At 46.9% G+C, this 21742-nt stretch overlaps 1 protein-coding gene across 1 annotated transcript in view; it reads right to left on the bottom strand.

The window, feature by feature from the left end:
* Positions 1-5223: 5223 nt before the first annotated feature.
* LOC126517825 (FGGY carbohydrate kinase domain-containing protein-like) overlaps positions 5224-21742 on the bottom strand; it is a 454311-nt gene continuing 437792 nt past the window's right edge. Inside the window, exon 12 of the mRNA XM_072285467.1 lies at positions 5224-5489. Within this exon, the coding sequence (XP_072141568.1) occupies positions 5401-5489 (89 nt within the window). The 3' untranslated portion in view covers positions 5224-5400. The remainder of the gene's footprint in view (positions 5490-21742) is intronic.

A 21742-nucleotide genomic window follows, 5' to 3' on the forward strand; every position in this document is an offset into this window, starting at 1 on the left:
TCAAATTTAAGATGGCCCACCGCAAATCACCCACCAATTAAGGTTAGTATACCCATATATCACCCCCACTTCAGCTTGGCCTAGCCGCACATCCCCCATGGTTAGGTTAGCCCGTCCCCATGTTACCCCCAAATTTAGGTTGGCCCACCCCCATATCATCCCCAAATCCAGGTGGGCCCATCCCCATATCAGCCCCAAACTTAGCTTGGCCCACCCCTCTATCACCTCAAATTTAGGATGACACACCGCAAATCACTCCCACATTTAGGTTAGCCCATCTCCATATCACCCCCTAATTGAGCTTCGCCCAGCCCCATATCACCCCCATGGTTAATATGGCCCACCGCCCATATCCCCCCAAATTTAGGTTCTCCAACCCCCGTATCATCCCCAAATCCAGGCTTGCCCACCCTCCATATTCTCCCAAACTTAGGATTACCCACCCCTATATCACCTCAAATTTAGGTTGGGCCACCCCCATATCAGCCTAAAATTAAGCCAGGCTCATTACCATTTCACCTCAAGTTTAGGTTGGGCCACTCCCATATCACTACCAAATTCAACTTGGCCCATCCCTTTATCACGCCCAAATTTATGCTGATGCCACTTCGAATCTCAGGTTGGCCACCCCAACCCTTTTTATAAAGACCTACTTATTCATGTAGGAAATGCGTCAAATTTTTGGTGTTACAGACCTGATTTTGCACGATTTTGCTACCAAATTGCTGGGGTACTCCCTAAAGAAGGCTGTGCATTAAAACCAACTGCACCGAACAAGCGAAGCCACAGGGTGATCCTAAATACTCACGGCTAGCCAAGCTAGCTTCTCTGTAGAGCGACCGGGGCAGACACAGCACGGGACATTTATTCAAATGGTTCCATACCACTTGGCTGTAGGGATCACGTTAACAGTAGCTATTAATCCACACACTGCACATCTTCTCCTAGTTGGAGCATTTCTTATTTGGATGAATCTTTAGAAATAATTAACGTTCGGGCAGCGACTCAGATTAGCAGACCCTTTGTTCCGCACGAATGTTGCATAAGAATCGCACTAGCCACCGGGTCGCATATTGGCTTGGGTGGACCTGATTCTCTCGGAGTATGTGCCATTAAGGAGAGGCGAAAGTCGAAGATAACGGACCTTCCAGAAGAACTCCATAGGAATAACCATTTTGTTCTCCCTGGTTCCACGCTACAAAGCACGAAAGTTTTTTTGTTTTTTTTTTTTGCATAACACAAAGCAATGCTCAAGCTTCAAGTTATGATGTCGAATGAATAAAATCTTCATAAATGCGATGACTTAACAAATAAACACGACACTGCTATGTTTTAGGAAGGAAAAATAGAAAACATATTTCAAACCACTGGAAAACCAGAACCGAAAGTAAATCATGAGTTTTTGTGTTTCTGCCATCTGGTGGGAGACTATGAACCTAAATCCTATGAGGCTTTTAAAAAATGTGCCGCTGAAAAACCAGAACCGAAAGCAAGCGTTGTGTTTTGTGTTTCTGCCATCTAGTGAAAGACTACAAAACTAGGTCCTGTGCGGCTTAAAAAAAAGGGCGAAATGGGAATCGAGCCGTCGCCATCGTGACGCGGGACTAAAGGTGCGCGCGATTCTACCACTCGGCCACGGCTACCGAGGCTTCGCCCAATGGTACGCTCGTCCTTTTTTAGATACCACCTGAATTTTCACGACAGTGTTACAAAAAACGCTTTCGGGAACAGTGTTACGCCATGTGTGGAGAGTCGAGATGGGCATCAATCGAAAGCTGAGTCTCCGCACTACATACGCTGCACTGGGTATTACGATAGACGCCATCGTTTTATAACCGGTATCGTTCTTGCCTCGAAAATCGAGTACGAATTTTCGTCGTTTCCATAGGCTTCCATTGCCAAAGCTTTAATCGCTGTGGAAACAAAATTCTTACGTCCCATAGTGTGATCCCTGCATTTTGCTCGTGTGGATTGTCTTCCACAACACGTCTGTCACCTGCCTTTTTCGATAATCGGCCTGCAGCTTTTGTTATTCGCGAAAAACCTGCTCGTTCCATTGAAAACGCGCTAGCTTCGTGCCGGGGCCGCTTGGGGTGCTGGTTCCGAAACCACGAACACGATTTCACAACGTGGAGCACATTCAAGACAAGTTTCACAGAAGTGTTCGGGCGCCCCGCTGCGCGCAAGCTTCGCGCAGAACCACGCTTGTGGGGGCGCGCGCAACATCACAGTGAAACGTTCACAAGTTACATCGAAGATGTCATTGACCTGTGTAAGCGCGTTAATCCGTCAATGGCGCCGCCGTGGCCGCGAGCCGTTCACGTCAGCAGCCTGAAGCCGTACCACGACCCCTGTATTGTATCGTCACCTTAGGTCGCCAGGATGGCTCCTCTTCGCCGCGGGGGCAGTTGTGGTGGGTAATATGCATGTGGCACAGGGCGGACTGCCACCGCTACGGCGCGAGACCCGAGCTCGGGCCGTTGATGCGAAGCGCTAGGACTCGTGATCTAGAGCTACCTGCGCTCCCTCGAACGAGCTGCAATAAATCCCATTTCAAGTCAAATACTTGTGCTTACCGGCTGTCGTTAATAAATCTAAAAAACTTTGCAGAACTGGGATTCCCGGTGTTAGAATACCACACAGCCGCGCAACACGTGCGATGCCTCGATTCAGCCATCCTTGTCTAATGCTCTAAATGGTTGGCTTACCTAGGCCGCTATCTTCTACACGTTCGAAAAGCCGACGTTCGATTTCACTTCGCATGATTGTCCAGGCTGCGCCGATATCGCGGCATAGGCCAATCTAGTACAATCGCGTGAGGCGAAATCCAACGTCGGCTTTTCGAACGTGTACAAGATAGCGGCCCAGATGACGAAGTGCGATCCGAATTTTTATGTCGCTGAGCGAGTGGCAAGGGTGAACGGAGGTGACCTCAACGGACGCACGAAGGCAACGACTTCGCGTGCTTAGCGCGATTTAAAATTCACAAAAGAGGAATAAAAAATGTTAGGATGTCCGACGACCGCTTGAGGCGCGCATGTTCCTTGAAACCGAAACTAGCATTTGTCTTACGGGGGTTGGTGGTAGTTCTAGACCACGATAAACAGACTATCGTGCATCGGCTGTTCAAGCGCGAGAAAATTCATGATGCTTTTTTTTCCAACGAGGAAAAAACAGACATGGTTCTTGCAGTAGGAGTTGCAGGGGGGCAGAGACGGCACGCTGCAAGGATATTTCGAAGCTGGCACCCGGGTACGCGAACGAAACCGATGACAATATTCAATACCTACGAGTGGCTGAAGCAAACCGCCGCTTCACAAGATGCACAGAGCTTCAGTCATAAATAATGAGGTTCTCTTTAACGTTTTGTCTTGAATGGCGGCTAATCCGAACGCTAGCACGCGTAGTGTGAGTGCACAGCTTGGTGTGTCCAACCCAACTGCCTGGAGGATTTTGAAAACAGCTCCACTGCACCCCTATCATCTGCGGTTGCATCGATCCCTGGAGGCCAAGTACCTCCAAAAGAGATTCGACTTTGCGAATTGGATTTCGATTCGGGAGGAGCAGGGTTCTTACTTTCTCACCAAGGTAGTCTGGACTGACGAGGCGAACTATTCCCGAAAGTGCCAAGAAAATATCTACAACGCACACTATTGGAGTGAGTAAAATCCCCACTGGCTCACCCACCACCAATATCAGTGGTCTTTGAAGATTGGTGCGGAATATATCACAGCACAATCATTGGCCAAATATTTTTTAACAACACTCTGACCGGCAAGAGCTACGTAACTGAGTTCCTCAAAGGGCCGGTTGAATACTTCTGCTGCAACATGCCACTAGCCCAGATTGACGCAATGTCGCAACCTTTCCAGGGCAAAGGATAGGGAAGAACTCACCTGTCATGTGGCCGGCAAGGTCACCCAACGTGAACCCTCTTGACTGATGGCACACGCCGTAAACTGTAGTGATTGCAAGCTGTTAAAAATGCGAGCTCTAAGCGTAAACTTTAATTTGAGGTCACTATAACCGCAACGTGGTATCCGAGATCGGAGCGGGTCGTTCATACGATGTTGCCAAACCACAGTAACAAGAAACACTGTGCCTGAAAGAGACGTCGGAACACACTCGGTTCAAATACGTCGGAAGTAAAAAACACTCACGTCACCTCACGACCTTTTGCACGAAGAGGCGTGACGTAGCCATGACCATACAAAATGAAAGTTGAGGTTCCAGAGGTTGGAGAAAGCAGTAATGTTTATTCACTTGCAACTCTTTTAATAGTTCACGCTAACATTGTTTTCTTGTTCGAAATCATTCTTTGAGTGACACTCCCTGTATCTAGGCTGTATTCAGTAGGGCAAAAACCGTTTCAGGGTTCCTTTTGACAAAAATTAACCTAACTGCAATGAATCACATGTAACTTGTTGCTTTTACGATATACTTGCGAGAAGTTTTTCAATATTTAAGAGTCAACGGCAAGTGGAGGAAACTTGACCCGTCCCTAGTGTTTTCTGCAGAATATAAATGTTTTTATTGTACGAAAATGACCCAGATTGCAGCAGGCCTCCAGTAGCAAGCAACAAAGCTCTTCGCCTGAGGCACGTTGCAACACCTTAGACAACATATAACTAGTCCTCGTATATCCTGTCACCAATCTGTACCACCAAATTCAGTGCAGCATGTTGATTTCGCACTAGATGTGGCTCATGTAATGGCGACAACCATAAAGGGTCAGTAAAGGCAAACTGTGGGCCAGTTACGATTGATAAAGCATTTTCGAATAACCCTAGTATCGCTCATTTGGGTATATTTCGCCGATAATGAAAAGAAAAAATAACCGCTAAACTTTTATTTTTGAATTTTGAGCCAGAACCTGAGGGCCGATACGTCAGCGTGAAATCGCGGATTGCGAATAATCCTTTTTTCCCATTTCGGCCATCGTGGTTCAGTGTACGTTCTTGAAACTTTTTACGCGCTCTTTAATCTTGTACACGCTCTTGCAACTGTTCGCCATCTTCAGAATATGACGCAGTGCATTCTGACCGATGCAAGTTTTACTAGGCCGCAACGGACATCCGCAACAGACAAATCTGTGACGTCACGGCGTGCTAGTGCGAGAGTATCAAAGCGGCGTCACCACCTGACTTTCGTCCTTGCTTCGTTCTTGCTGCATCTTCTTGTGGTAAGCATGACCAGTCTGTTATTGCGGAAAGGTAATACACTAACGCATCCCAAATTTGTTTTTCTCTTTGCGTCTAAAAGCTGGACGTGGCCCTGCTGCTCAACACTGTCTTACCAACATCTAGTTAAGCGAAACCGCCAGGAAGAGAGGGAGATCCCTGCAATCTGGCAAAGTTCAAGAAAATGTCTTCGAGGGTGTTCTGCCCGACCAGGACGTGTTCAAGGGGGAAATTTTCCTGGAGTTGCCCCACCTTGGTGAACAGCTCGCTCGAGGGTATTCGCCCCATCAGGTGGTAGCCGAGCAGATTCTGGACGGCAAAAAAAAAAAAAGAAAAAGAAACAGGCGTTCACATACCACGTGCAGGCACCACGCACAAAAGTGAAACAAATGTTACCATTACCATCGTGAGAAAAACCATATGCTCTTAACCCCGATGTGCGATAATTTCGTGAGACACCTACGTGATCCCATAGATGGTGTCGGTGTTATGCAGCACAATGTTAAAAAAAAAGATAAAGACGATTATTCTACACGAATACTACCAAGTGAATGTTCTTCAAAATTTAGATGAAAACCCACAAGTTGACGTTGTTTAATCGGTCCCTGTCAATGAAGTAATTAAAATCAGGCACCATACTCATTACCTGCTGTTCAAGTTGTCAAGGCGTCAATCGGGCAGTTGCACCTAATCGCTAGAAATGTTAAACTACTGCGTTTTCAGCAAGGTACACATGCCCACTACACACAAAAAACTACACGTAACCGCGCGCACGCGATTTCTTATTCGCGGGCAGCTTTCTGTGACAATTTGCAGAAAGCTACGGAGCGCGCAAAAAAGAAAGCGCTTCTAAAAATTTCACCTATTCAAATCTGTTAGCATAAGGGAGAAGTGAAAACGTAAACATGCTGGTTTCAACACTGAGCGCTAATTATGACTTATTTTCTGCTTTTGTCTTCCTCGTCTTTGTATATGCGAACCCATTACACGTGATTCTACAACCCATTCCAGTATCTGCTCCAAGAAACCAAGGAGACTGTCTAACGCGGTCCGACGGCTTGGCACAGAAACGGATGTGGAGAACATCTACGCTCATATCTTTCGCTTCAAGCCTACAGCAAGTTATCCGCGGCCATTGCGCTATCAAACAGTTTGAGTTGGCAAGCAAACGATTCACCTGAGGCCATGAAATAGTCTGGATAGGATATCAGGTGATTCATCTCACGCCATCAGACAGCCTAAACAGGAAAGCAAAGAATTTGTCTCAGGCCATCAAACAACCTGAATAGGAAAACAAGCGATTCATCGCAGGCCATCAAACAGTTTCAAAAGGAAAGCAAGCTATCCACATCCGGCGATCAAACACTCTGAACACGAAATCTAGCGATTCATTGCCGGTAAATAAACAGCCTGATAAGCCAAGGGAGCGATTGATCTAAGACCGTAAAACAGTCTGAACAGGAAAACAAGCGAGCCCTTTAAAACTCGCGCCTCAGGAAACTGAGTTTGGTACATTTGTTTGACGTTGATACACGATAATTGCTGGGAGTTGCTGCGCACCTTGGATACAACAAGAGTGCTGTTATCACTGCCATGCTCGACCCCTCATTTCGGTTTCTTTCGACGGCCATTACGCAGTTCTATACTCCCGCACAGCAACTGACAGGAACTGGAAAGATGGGTAATCATATTTAAGCCCCTCACTAGACGTCATAAATGGAAAATTACTGGCAGTTTTAAGCAGTGGTCCAAACAACGTGCGCATTTTCTTACCTTTGTAGCAGAAATCATCGTTCTGTACACTTGGTACATCAAGTATATAAAGCCATGAGGCATAACATCAGGTAGCATTTGCTCTGGGAGCCTCGAGATATAGCGCTATCATAGCATTATGCCTCGAGATAGACATATCCTCAAACATAGTTATTCATTTTTGTAGAGGTTTAGATATATCTGAACTTCTGCACATACCAACCAACGGTTATCAAGAGGAATAAAGTGGCAGTTAAAAGCTATCAAACAGAAATCTACAAATTTTATGCGGAAATAGGTTAAACCTCATTTACGACCTGTCAAGCATGCATACATGCTGCCACGCAGGCTTTTCACAAAGCTTTTTGTTCTTAGTGCTAATACCATCAGACGAATGCCTTATGTTTATGTAGCGTCCAACATCACAATGCCGTGCTATCTGCGCCTTCAAATATAATTACTGCGTACGAATGTTCTTGCCGGCCCACAATGTAAAAAGTCCGAACCATGGTGCTTGCAAAAATAAAGATCGAGATCAACCCTGACCCCGGAGCTCTTGTCCACACGGAACACGTAACACAAGCAAATAACATTTGCTTTATGGTGGAGGTGCTTAAGTGTATCGAAAAATTGTCTTTGTGCATTCTCTTTCTGTTACTTTCTTTTTATGGAAACAAGTTAACTAACATTACAACTATTGCAAACAACATTTGTTCACCATAAAGTTGGAAAAATTATCGATGAAGCACCCTGGGCAGCCAGTCGGATAGCTCGCCCTACTGGCATCATTAGGGCAATTTACGTCAAATGGTTAGTGGCGGCTGCAAATTCCGCCGAGCGGTGTGCTGCGATCGGCAGCAACGTACATTTATAAAACCTTATAATAAATTACATGCTTTATGCGGAGCACTTAGATGCGTCATTCAAAGATAAAAAAGACCTACTCTAACGACTCAGTATGTTTGTACAAAATCTGAAAATTGTTTCAGGGTCACTTTAATTAGATCGTGTCAAATGTTGTACTCGCTGTTAAATAGGGAGGAAAATGGCAAGGTAGCACTCAAATAGCAACACAATCAGTGTTGGTGGTTGCTAAATTCTCCCCAGTAGGTTATGACGAATGATGAGCTTTCATAGATTGCAACATGGCTTCAATTGTAGCTATGTATGCCTACCCAAAGGTTCGTATCATAAGAAGCCAACAAACACTGACACCAAGGACAACATAGGGCAAATTAGCTGTGCCTAATAAATGAAATAAAGAAACACTAAATTAATGGAATGAAAGTGGATGAAGAAACCATTTGCCGCAGGTGGGGAATGATCCGTCAACCTTCACATTTCGTGTGCGATGCTCTACCAATCAAGCTACCATGGCGCCATTTCCCCATCCACTTTCTTAGGTATTTGTTTCCTAGCAGAACCCTGGGAGTGTTAGCCAGCGCCACCACTCACAGACGGCGGCGGACGTGGAACGCCCTTTCTGCCGTAGGTGTCATGAGAACGTGGTCTTTTTGGGTGAAGGCAACCGGTCAATAAACCCACACATGCTACCTGAAGGTATCAATGTTGGTCAGTGTTACTCAATTGGTAGAGCATCGCACGCGAAATGCGAAGGTTGTGGAATCGTTCCCCACCTGAGGCAAGTTGTTCTTCCATCCACTTTCATTTCCATTAATTTATTGTTTCTTTATTTCATTTACTAAGCACAACTAATTTCCCCTATGTTGTCATTGGTGGCAGTGTTTGTTGGCTTCTTGTGATATGACAAATAAAAATCAGGCCCCTCGGTTAACCCCTTTTGTCTTGTTTAACCAAATGTTCGGGCATACATAGCTGCAGTTGTATCCGCAGTGATGATCACACCGGCACACATTTAAACAAATAAAGCTGCAGACACTGATTATGCGGCTATCTAATAGATGCACATCTGCCTCTTGGTCCTTAACCACTGGGTGTAGCCAATTGCTTGTTAGTAAGGTTCCTGTGGCTGTGCTTATTTGTAGCTGTTGTATGATGAGAACCGGGCGTTGTACAACAGCTGTAAACGAGCACAGGCAATGGAACCTTAAAGTCATCATACAAAGATATACAATGGTTATTATATAGGTTGTGCTTTTAGTCTAGACTTTGCTGTGCACTTTATCATTTCATTTTTGTATGTTCCAAATATTCCGATACATGCCACTGGTAAAAGTGTATTGCTTTTTACCTAGGTGGTCTGTACTCCCTGCGACTCAAAATAAAAAGCATGCGGGAGCCATTTCCGAGGATAATTGAAGCAGAAGAAGAGGACGCATCATCGAGGAAGAAAGAAGTGGGTTTTACTATGTGCTAAAGCTATAGATTAATTTATTGTAGTACACAATATGGTAGCAAATTTGGTGTAGCACTGAGCATCTATTGAATCCTTGTTTGTGATGAAATAAGCAAATAACTTGAATGTCACTGTAAGTCTTTATTTGTTGAGTGATTTCAGGTAATGTCATTAGGTGACCTTGGCAATGGCCTAGGTAGGAAAAGAGCTCAGGGTGACTGACAAATTCGGTTGGTTTGTGCATGAAAAATTATAGGTCATGTGAAGGTGGTGTGCAGCATCTGTGCATTCTGTTGCTTTTTTTGTAAGTTTGCTTGAAGTTTAGGGATGTGTATCACAGTAAAATTGTGAAAGATGTTTGATGATATTGCTGCAAACGTTATGCACACAGCACAATATGCCAGATAATTTCTCTGGCCATCAGCCTTATGCGTGTGCATTGGATTTTATAATGATGTATGTTGGGCCTGCAGGGGCACATTCTTCTGCAAACTTTGTCGACCTTTAACTAGAAGGAGTTGCAAAGTGGAATGTTAAAAGGTAATTACGTGGTTTATCAATCACTTAATATAGTGGCACTGGCTCATCACAGCAAGAGTGACAGGACAATGGGATAATAACCATTTCATTGCTACATGTATACCTGCCTACTCTCCTGAAATATTCTTAAAGTTGACCTTGGGCTCCTGCTACATTTTTATGAATGTCTGATCAATTCTACAGCATCAATGAGAGGGTAGCAGTAGTCGTAATCAAACTGAATAAAAGGTATAAATTAAAGGTAGTACAAACAGAAGCTCCAACATCTAGTCACGACGATGAGGAAGTAGATCAGTTTTATGAAGATGTTGAATTAGCGATGCGAAAACTGCAAACGCAGGATACAGTAGGAATGAGGGACTTCAATGCAAAAGTGGGGAAAAAGCAGGCGTGTGAGCAAGCAATTTCCAACTACTGTGTCGATTCTAGAAACGCTAGAGGTGAGATGCTGGTAGGATTTGCAGAAAGGAATAAGCTGAGAATATATAATGAACACTTTTTTCAGGAAACGTAGCAGCAGAAAATGGGGGGGGGGGGGGGTGACCTGGAAAAGCCCTAATGGTGAAACAAGAAATTAAATTGACTTCATACTTTCTGCCGAGCCCAGCATAGTGCAGGATGTGGAAGTAATAGGTAGGGTAAAATGTAGCGATCATAGGTTAGTGAGGGCCAGGATCCACCTCAATTTAAAGAGAGAAAGAGTAAAATTGGTCAGCAGCCACCCAGGGCGCATCGAGTGAATGCTCACAGCAAGTACTTGCGTACTTTCTTTACCGAAGCAGCACGGCAGGGCAAGAGGGTGCGTAAAGCGCCAAGACATGCCGATACGCAATAAAAATGGATTTCTAAGCAACGTGTTACACGACTTATTGCAAGTATGGTGTTATATTGCCTGTTAGGCCTATATACATGTTAACCTAACTTGCAAGTTTTTTTTCTCCATGGACAAGCTGATTTTCATGTTTCTTGGCTCTGATATTATACATGGTAAACATCAACATTATAGGTCAGTTCGATTCACCTGAACGACTGAGCCAGCTTACAGCAGTGCGCAAGCTAGTATTTCAGAAATTATGCAGCTTTATTGGTGCAAGCCCAACACTCAAATGCGATACTGTCCAGACGCGAGCAGGCATAATGTTTTCTCTGCCTAAAGTGTTCCATTCGCGTCGGTTTAAGAGATGATTTGCCGTCCTTGCCACCACCCACCATATACCCTCCACACCCACCATCCAACCACCATACGAACTACCCGCCATCCACCCAGCATGCGACCTGCCCACCATCCACCCATCATGCCCGCCGCCCACCATCTACCCATCATGACCGATGCCCACCATCCACCCAGCACGCTGCCCACCACATTAATCCACTATTATGATGGATGCTGGATTCCGCTATTCCCATCATGTGTGTTTTTCCAATAGGTACTGGCGGTGCCCCGAGTTACGATGCGATGAATGTGCTACGTAGTGCAAGTGGGAGACTGCCCTACGCAGTCCCAATTTCGAAGCCCAACTATGGGCAGTCCAACGGGCCTGCGACGTGGTGGAGAAGCTAGGCCTTTCTGTCCCGATGTGTGTGCAGCCCCCCACGTGCTAGTGCACGGACCGATGCCCCTCTATAAAATTTTTCCATCCATCCATCATTTCATCATTCGAGTGTTCAGATTAGTAACCTCTAGATACGGAGTAGGTTGCGAAGTTATGTGCGTAATTAACGAAGCTACATTAGTTAACACTTCAATTATTCATGTTAGGCGGCTAAAGCTAGTGAGTAGTTTGGAGCCCGCCCTCGAGTTTATTTAGCACAGCAAAACATTTTTTGATTGAATATTTTTTCTGTAAGTGCTAGCCGAACAAATATTTTGCAATTAAACGCTCTCTGAAAGTGTAACTGATGCAGAAAAAGTGCGTCTGTAAACTCACAGAAATAACAGCGCTTCAGGAAGGGACGCAAAAGAGAAACCACACATACACTGCGCTAAGAACTTGAAGCGTTGTTCTTTCAATGATAATAAACCAACAGTCAGTCAATCCTTGCAAACCAGTAAAGCCAACCTGATCGCGCCTAGGCTTTTGTGATGTCATCAAAAGTGTCGCTCTGTGAGAATGTTCCTTGTGGCCTGCCGGCTTGCGATATTTATTGACGCTGTTTTTCAAAGGCAAGCAGTTGAAGGTTTTTGTGTCAATATAGCAGCGAACGTGTGCCACCGAAAGCGTGCTTGGTAGCCGAAGCGATGCATGACGCAATGCTGGTGCAGATTTAGCGCGTCGCTGGTATCAAGACAATGCGCTTCCGCCGAGGGAAGAAAGATGACGAAATTGAACAGCTCGGCAGCTGCCCAGGGAGCCGTGCTAATAATGTCGGTGCCATCGTGATAAAATCTGCGGCAGCGATATTGATGGCTCGGGCTTTTTTTGCGTTCATTTCCATTTCAGAAACAGATAATACTACAAATACAATGTTATTACTTCTTGTCTCGTAGATTTACAGATTTAGATTAACTCTATGTCCTATTCATTCTCGAGAGTAGCTATAAGCAGGTAAAGCTCGCTCCCTCGCTAGTTAGTGCAAACTCACAAACAGGGGCACGTGTACAGAGAGAGAGAGAGAGATACAACACATATTCGCCCACATACACATTTGCATGAGCCCACGCCTGCACATACGCACAAAAATGTACGCACGCACGTACACGGAACTGCACGCACAAACAAAGGCACGTATGCTCGCACACGTATACACGCACTAGTGCGCGTGGAGATTCAAATACGCAGACACAAACATGCGCGCTCACGCAAATAAAAGTGCTCGTGCATGCACGTTCAAGGCGTGCACGTGCATGTGTACGATGTACGCGTGTGCACGCGCAGGATGCAAAGCCATTTGCTCCTGTCGTGCGAAACAACCACCCATTTCTGACCGAAACACTGCTTTAACGCACCACCAATGTTCCGACTGAGGGCCATAAATGCATATGTTGCTAGAGGGGTTTAGCCTCTCGGCTCAGTCATTGAAGCTTGTTGATGCTCGGCCGATATATTTAAATAGAATTTCCCAAAATTTCGCCCATTCAGTTACACATGTGCATTGCCGTGAAATTCCATGGATCGGTGAGGGCACAAAGTCCAGAATTCCTGAGTATGTCCATGCTACAAAGGAGGGTAATTTTTCTTAACCTAATACAAGGACATGCGCATGCTTGTTATCATGTTGTTCAAGGTATAAAGTATCATAATAAAAGCGGTGACTTAGCAAACGAGCGACCCATTGTCACGTTTTAAAAATAATATTTCATGCGCACTCCTGGAAGAACCAAACCCGAATGTCAGTCTGGTGTTTCGGCCATCTGGTGGGAGACTATCGAGCTCAGACGTACGTACCGCTAAAACGTCGGGCAGCACGACATCGAAACGCTGCTAGCATAAAGCGGAATGACAGGTGCCGGCGAATAAACGACTCAACCACGGCTTCAAACAGTACCTCAATGAGAGGTTCTGGTTTCTATAGATACCAAGTGAATTTGCACGACTGTGTTTCAAAAATCTCCTGTGGGAACCATGTTACGCCCAGTGTAGAGAGTCGAGATAGACACTAATCGGAAACTGAGTTTCCGCACAACATACGCTGTAGTGGCTATTACAGAAGCAGCCGTGCTTTTATCACAGCTGCCGTTCTTGTCTAAAAAATCGAGTACAAATTATCGTCGTTTCCGTAGCCTTCTATTGCTGAATATAACCACTCTGGGAACAAAATTCTTGCTTTCCACAGCTTGATCGCGGCATTTGTCTCGTGTGGATTGTCGCCTAGAACATGTCTGTCACTTGCCTTTTCCAGTAGTCAACCTGCAGCATTAATTATTCCCCAAAACCCGCTCGTTTTATTGAAAACGCACTAGCTTCGTGCCGCGGCCGCTTGGGGCGCTAGTTCATACGCGTCCAACAATAAATAAATTATGAAGAGCGACTGAGGAATACGGAAGAAAGTAAATGGGTTGGGAGGGTGTTCAAGTATTTGTACAGGAAAAACATTGATTCACAGTGGAAGAAAAGAACAAGGATGCTTACAAGCAAGTATGCAGCCGGTACGGTGAGCAGCTCAGCAACAAAAAACGTCAAGCGGAAGTCAGAGAGGCCTAAATACTCTCATGGGTGGCGCCAAAGGAAAAAAAAAAACTTGCCTTGAGTAACCACTTCAGAGGAAAAAAGAAAATCAGGAAAAAAACAATTTATAAGAACTCAAACAGAAGCCTGCCACAACTATCCGACGAATATGTAGGACGAATATGTTGACACGTTGCTGCCTGTTCACGGGGAGGTGGGACTACTCAAGCTACCGTTATGTAGCTTTTCTTTTCTAACGCCCACCGCTTACATGCGTCAGTGTATTTATGAGGTAAATAAAAACTTCAATATGTATCATCTCTGCCAGCCTTCATCTGTAAACTAAACGAGCAACGTAAGTATATTTGTTCAGAAACGTTCCGTTTGTAAGCTTTTCCTAATTACCACTTGCAGTTCGCTTGTGAATTTTATTTTTGTCATTTATCTTACCATGTAACTTATGTTGTGATCTATGGTCCTAAATTGTGAAGCAGAGCAGACACATCTATCAGGCCTTTCAGTTTTTAGCCCCGACCCCCTCCTTTGTAACAAAAGGCATTGAAGCTTCTCTGCACTAACGTCTGAGTGGCATAGCCACCAGCTAAGCATATCTGTTTCGTGCGAAAGATCAAAAAACGATAATTGGCGGAGCACCCATCCTTTGAAAAAGAATGACGATGTATTTAGTTTTTCATTGGCACTGTTATGGTGTTCACACAATTTCAGTGCCCTAACAATCTATCTATCTATCTATCTATCTATCTATCTATCTATCTATCTATCTATCTATCTATCTATCTATCTATCTATCTATCTATCTATCTATCTATCTATCTATCTATCTATCTATCTATCTATCTATCTATCTATCTATCTCTGCTGCTGTTTACACGCTATCCATGCCACTGGGTAGACCAGGAGCGGCACATACCTACAGGCATATGCCCAGCGCTCCAAGTTTGCAGCAGAAAACTTCATTCAACGTGGGCACATGCCAAGTCCCGCATCTACAGGGGCCCATGTTGGCGTGAAAGAGGTTCGTTGAAGAATGGCATGTGCACATTACAGCGCACTCAGTGACGCAAGTTTGTCCGACGGTTGCTTTCGAATGCCATTCCATCAGCATAGCTGCCCAAAGCACTGTCCATTCAACAACCGACTACCCAATGTCTCAGGTAGCCAGGAAAGTCGGTCGATCGGTCGGTTGGTTAGATAGATTAGATAGATAGATAGATAGATAGATAGATAGATAGATAGATAGATAGATAGATAGATAGATAGAGAGATAGATAGATAGATAGATAGATAGATAGATAGATAGATAGATAGATAGATAGATAGATAGATAGATAGATAGATAGATAGATAGATAGATAGATAGATAGATAGATAGATAAGAATACGAAAAGTACTTAAGTATGTGAATTACTGTTAAGAACGTTAACGCATTAAAAGAGCGGAAATACACACAACGATATACGGATACATGACACAGCGCAAATTGTATGGAGTTCTAAAACAACCGTAATAGCGTTTAAACCAGGATACCTTGTTGTCGTCCTTGAGCTGGACTTTGGGGAAGACTTCTGCCACAGCTTCCTTGAGCTTGGGCGCGTCTGCCGCTTCCGTGTGCTTGAGCAGGAACTCGAGTCGGTAGCCCTGGCCGAACTTTTCTCGCAGGCGCTGCAGTGTGCCCAGACACGTCGCTTGGCCGTTGACCATGATGGTGATCCGGTCGCATGAAAACTCGCATTCGTCCATGCTGCAGATTGGCGAGAGTCGTGAGAAGCACTGTATTATACTAAACGTATGTGCAAGAATTTAGACGAAGCTTCAGCTTGGGGCGTACTTTCATGTTCTCTTTTCATATACACATACGAGGCAAAATCATTTTATGGTTTTATGCAATCTGTGAAATGAACGGTGTTGGAGAGAGGCAGCTCATCTCTACTGACTGCTGCTAGTCAAATTTTATTTTAGAGCTTATAACCCTTTTTAGAAAGAATTGCCAAGAATTAGTAAATTAAAAACTACATATGCATGAAACTTACGTCATCCTTAACTCTGGCGGATGAAATTACATCACCACTCTCTAAACTGCACAGGACATATCATTATAAGCGGACAAGGTTGAAATTGTCACGTTGTTGATATGGAATCACAGCGATAAATCGTGGTATGAGCCCATTTGCTCGTACTACTTCAAGATCTCCCGGCGATCTTCAGTTGTCCCTGTCTTGTGTCAGCTGGCAGCGTGGTATGCTTTCAGATGTCCTTATTTCATAATACAACCTATAGATAGCTTTCACGAGACGGGAGAGATGCCATTTTTCACCATGCTAGTAGCCAAACATGGCGACCATGATGACGTAACTACATCACCCCGGCACATGCCTTGCTTTTTAACGGTGACCTTTTATCAGCGACTCATTGTTATCGTTTTGTCCATCGCCACAAGACGCCCTGGTCGCGCTGTTGTGGTGTCATGTTTTTTCTTCGCGCAGCTTCTCCACGTGCTAATACCCCAAAAGATAGGCGAGAATAACGTCGATGCAAACCATGTGTATTTACCGGCTGTTAGCGGCTGTGCTTCCCTTCCCTCGGCAGCCATTCAGCGTCAAGACCTTTGGTTACCGACCTACGTGGCAGCTATGTAACCGCTATGTAACAAATCTACGAAAATGTCCCATATTGGGATACTGCCAAATTACGTAGGAGTCCCGTTTCAGATGATCTTGTCCTGAAACATCAGAGCTACGCTATTTCTCCTTTGTGAACACTACACACTAGCGCCTGAGGCACAAGTAATACCCGGCCAGTTGAAGCCTCTGCACAGTTTTTATACATTGAGGAAGGATGCTACGTTTAGCGCGGATGTTTAGTCCCAGTTTCATGTTGGTGTTGTTGTGATATATATATATATATATATATATATATATATATATATATATATATATATATATATATATATATATTGTTACGTAGGAAGACGCCAACGAAATGCTATGTACAAGTATATTTACAACGCAATGCGCCGCCCTTGGCCAAGAGGCAACTTCCCGCGCAAGCCTCTAATCGTCGTCGTCGTCTTCACCCTGCTCGCATCGTCGTCATCGCAAATACTGTTCCGTAGCCCTACCCCCGGCGGCAAGAGCGCCGTCCCGGAGCGACTAATCTCCGGACGCGGAAGCAGTGTAGTGGGCCTTGAGCCTACTGACGTGCACCACATCACTAGATGCCAGAGCAGAGGACGAGGTCGAACGCACAGGAGCAATTTTGTACGTCACAGGCGTCACCTGGCGCAGCACGCGGTAGGGCCCTGTGTATCGCGAAAGGACCTTCTCTGAAAGTCCGACGCGACGAGAGGGCGACCACAGGAGCTTGAGCGCACCAGGCGCAAACTGTACGTCATGCTGGCGTGCGTCATACTGACGCTGTTGAGTGGATTGCGGAGCCGTCAGTCGAGTACGGGCAAGTTGGCATGCATGGTTGGCGAGGGCGATGGCGTCGCCCGCATACTCGTTTGTTAAGATCGCAGCAGGAGGAAGTGCGGTGTCTAGGGGCATGGTCGGTTCGCGCCCGTAAAATAGATACAATGGGGAAAATCCGGCGGTGTCGTGCCGGGAAGAATTGTACGCAAATGTTACGTAAGGAAGGCCAATGTCCCAGTCGTGGTGGTCCTTGGAAACGTAATTGGACAGCATATCGCTAAGAGTAGGTTTAACCGCTCTGTCACGTCATTGGTTTGAGGATGGGATGAGGTAGTCAGCTTGTGTTGAATGGAGCAGGAACGCACAATGTCGGCGATAACTTTCGAAAGGAAGTTACGACCACGGTCAGTAAGCAGCTGTCGCGGGGTGCCACGAAGTAAGATAATGTCACGCAAGAGAAAGTCCGCGATGTTATTGCCGCAACTGGTAGGAAGAGCTCACGTGATAGCATATCGGGTAGCGCAATCAGTTGCGACGGCTACCCATTTGTTCCAAGATAATGACGTGGGAAAGGGACCGAGGAGGTCTAATCCAACAGAAAAGAACGGTTCCACAAGAATGGTGATCGGCTGTAGATGACCGGGAGGTAGCACCTGAGGTGTTTTCCGACGCTGGCAGGGATCACAGGCAGCCAACAAATAGCGTCGAACGGAGCGAGCGAGACGAGGCCAATAGAAGCGGCGGCGGACGCAGTCGTACGTGCCTGTTACCCCAAGATGTCCTGCAGTGGGCGCGTCATGCATCTCAAAGAGCATAGTCTGTCGTAGATGTTTTGGCACGACAAGAAAAAGATCAGAGCTGTCAGGGAGGAAGTTCCTTTGGTACTGAATGCCGCCCTGGAGGACATATCGGTGAACGGATGCGTCGGTAGGTGTAGAGCGCAGACGCTCGATAAGTACTCGCAGTGATAGATCTTGGTACTGCTCATCGGCTATGTGAGCGAAGGCACACACAGAGAAAATGCCGTTGGCGGTACTACTGTCGGCGTCGTCAGGCTGGTCTACCGGTTAGCGAGACAGCCAGTCAGCGTCATTGTGTAGTCGGCCAGATTTGTAGGTGACAGAGTACGAATATTCTTGGAGGCGTAAGGCCCAGCGACCAAGTCTTCCTGTAGGATCTTTCAGTGAGCGTAACCAGCAAAGCGCGTGATGGCATTTGGAAAATGAAAAGGGTCGGCCATATAAGTATGGGCGGAACTTCGCAACCGCCCAAACTAGGGCCAGACACTCATGCTCAGTGCTGGAATAGTTGCGCTCCGCGGGCGAAAGGAGCCTGCTGGCGTAAGCGATAACAAGCTCGTGGCCACGCTGGCGTTGTACCAGTAATGCGCCAATTCCATGAGCGCTGGCATCAGTACGGACTTCGGTAGACGTAGAAGGATCGAAATGGGCCAGAACAGGAGGCATTGTGAGAAGGTCGATTAGAAGCGAGATTGCAGAGGCCTTGTTATCGCTCCCCTGGAAAGGGGCGTCTTTTTTCAAAAGCTCGGTTAGTGGTCGTGCTATGGCCGCGAAATTTTTCACGAAACGGCGGAAGTACGAGCAAAAGCCGATGAAGCTGAGCACATCCTTCACGCACTTTGGAACAGGGAAGTGCGTAACAACATGGATCTTGCCTGGGTCTGGTTGTACTCCGTTAGCGTCAACGAGATGTCCAAAGACGGTAATCTGGCGACGGCCAAAATGGCAGTTCGATGCGTTGAGTTGCAGACCGACTCGACGAATAACGTCCACGACTGCTGAGAGGCGCTGGAGGTGCGTAGCGAACGTTGAGGAGAATACTATAACATCGTTAAAATAGCACAGGCACGTAGACCATTTGAATCCGTGAAGAAGGGAGTCCATCAGGCGTTCAAGAGGGACAGGAGCGTTGCACAGACAGAACGACATCACTTTGAATTGATAAAGACCGTTGGGTGTTACAAAGGGAGTCTTCTCGTGGTCGAGGTCGTCCACGCAATCTGCCAGTAGCCGGAGCGCACGTCAATAGAGTAGAAATAGCGAGCACCCTGGACGCAGTCAAGGGCGTCATCAATCCGAGGTAGGGGATACACGTCCTGTTGGTAACCCTGTTAAGGTGCCGATAATTCACGCAAAAGAGCCACGATCCATCCTTCGTTTTTGCCAGTACAATAGGTGACGCCCATGGACTACATGACGGCTCAATAATGTTCTTGGCAAGCATTTTGTGAGCTTCGGCGTGAACAACTTGACGCTTAGCCGGTGATACTCGGTACGGGCGGCGATGAATAGGAGGGGCATCGCCGGTATTATTGCGATGTTTAACAGCTGTAGTTTGGGCCTAAGGACGATCGTTAAAGTCAAAAATATCGTGGTAGCGAAAGAGAACGCGGTAGAGCTCACGAGCGTGCTTGGGCGGCATGTCGGGTGCAATCATTTTCTCTAAGTCGGCGATGGGACAAGTTGCCGACTGCGATGATAGAGGAGCATCGGATGAAGTGTCGTCTACTGCAATGGATGCTAGTGAGTGATCCTCGACTGAGTAGAGCTGGGCCAGAGACATCCCACGTGGCAGCACTTGTGTCATGAAGCCGATATTGACCACTGGCAGACAGACGCAATTCGCCGTAATAGATCAAACTGTATGAGGCACTGTGATCCCGTGTGTAAGGAAGACGTCTAGCATAGGAGCCGCGATGTAGTGACCGTCGGGGGCTGGTGGGGATGACACGAAGTCAACGTATGTCAGTGCCGAAGATGGCAAGTGAATGAAGTCGACGGAACTGAGGTGACTGGGGTGTGGTTCAGCGGGATGCAGAACAGGCAGGTCAAGGCGGAGGGTACTGGTGGAACAATCGATGAGAGCAGGATTGTGCGGAGAGGAAGTCTAAGCCGAGCATGATGTCGTGGGAACAGTGGGCGATGACTGTGAATAGCACGATAGTGGAATGATCATCGAAGAAGACGCGGGCGGCATACATACTAATTACAGGGGCTGTTCAGCCATCGGTGACACGGAAAACAGGCGTCGCGGCAGGCGTGATTATTTTCCTCAGCCGGTTACGAAGGTCAGCGCTCATCACCAACAAATGCGCGCCAATCTCTGTGAGAGCAGATACAGAAACAGCGTCGACTTGCACGTCAAGAAGGTTCAGATGAGTGGGCAACGTCAGTGGAGGATTTGGCGGCGTAGGGAGCAATGCAGCGTCACCTCGAGGCGCTGCATCGTCTAGTTTTCCGGCTGGGAGCGGCGTCCGAAGGGAGTCGGCGAATAGGAGCGACGGGGCTGTGTAGAGCGAGATTGTCGTCGTTGGGGCGAAGGCGAGGTAGAATAGGGGCGGAACGGCGCAGGAGAATCTGTGGCGGCATTATCGGAGTGACCGACATAGGGACGAGATGGGCCACCTGGGCCGCGAGAGTTGCCAGTATAAGCAGACCGGTTCGGGGAACTCCAGCGACTGCGACAGTGCCGAGAAATGTGCCGGTTCGATGGCAGTGAAAACAAATGGGCATGTCGTAGGCAGTCCGCCATTCAGACGGGTTGCGGAAACGTGGTGGGTAAGAAGATGCCGGACGGTGCGGAATCGGAGAAGCCGGGTGGGTATCAGGGCGTGGGGCCGAGCAGATGGTGTGAAGACCCATGTTTGCGAACTCCTGATGGACAACTGCTTGGATCAGGGAAACCATGACTGCATGTGCGTCGGAGGGGCTGGAGTCGAAGGCAGCCGGATAGAAGGCCTCGATCTGACGCCGGACGATTCTCGTAACATCGCCAGTGTAGCTGGGACCAGGAGCGTCGGCACAAGAAGATGTCGCTGGGGTGTTCGGCAGACGGGCAAACTGCTGGTTGATACGTCGGCTTTTAACGAGTTCCAGGCGGCGACACTCTTCTATACCTGCATCCACCATCCCCACGGTGTTGAAAACGGGCAAGTTGAAAGCGTCATCGGCAATGCCTTTGAGGATGTCGGAAAGCCTCATCTGACTCAGTCATATGTGGGTCAACATTGCGGCACAGAGCCAAGACGTCCTGAATGTACGTGACGTAGGGCTCTGTTGACGTCTGCACACGGCCAGAAAGCGCCTTCTGCACTGCAAGCTGGTGACCGTAGGGGTTACCAAACAAGTCTCGGAGCGTTTGCGTAAGCGAATCCCGACTGGTGAGCTCATCTTCGTTCGTCCGAAACCAAACTCGAGTTGTGCCACCACGGTAAGAGACTACGTTGGCGAGCATGATAGTAGGGCCCCACCGATTATTGCGGCTGACATGTTCGTACAGACTGATCCAGTCCTTGACGTCTTCCCCATCTTTGCCCGAGAATACGCCAGGTTCACGGGGAGCGGGGAGAGTGATGCAGGTCGTCGAAGTGGCAGCAGGTGTCGGAGCCGGCGCAGT

This window comes from Dermacentor andersoni, chromosome 11, assembly GCF_023375885.2.
Source record: "Dermacentor andersoni chromosome 11, qqDerAnde1_hic_scaffold, whole genome shotgun sequence".
Classification (NCBI taxonomy): Eukaryota; Metazoa; Arthropoda; class Arachnida; order Ixodida; family Ixodidae; genus Dermacentor; species Dermacentor andersoni.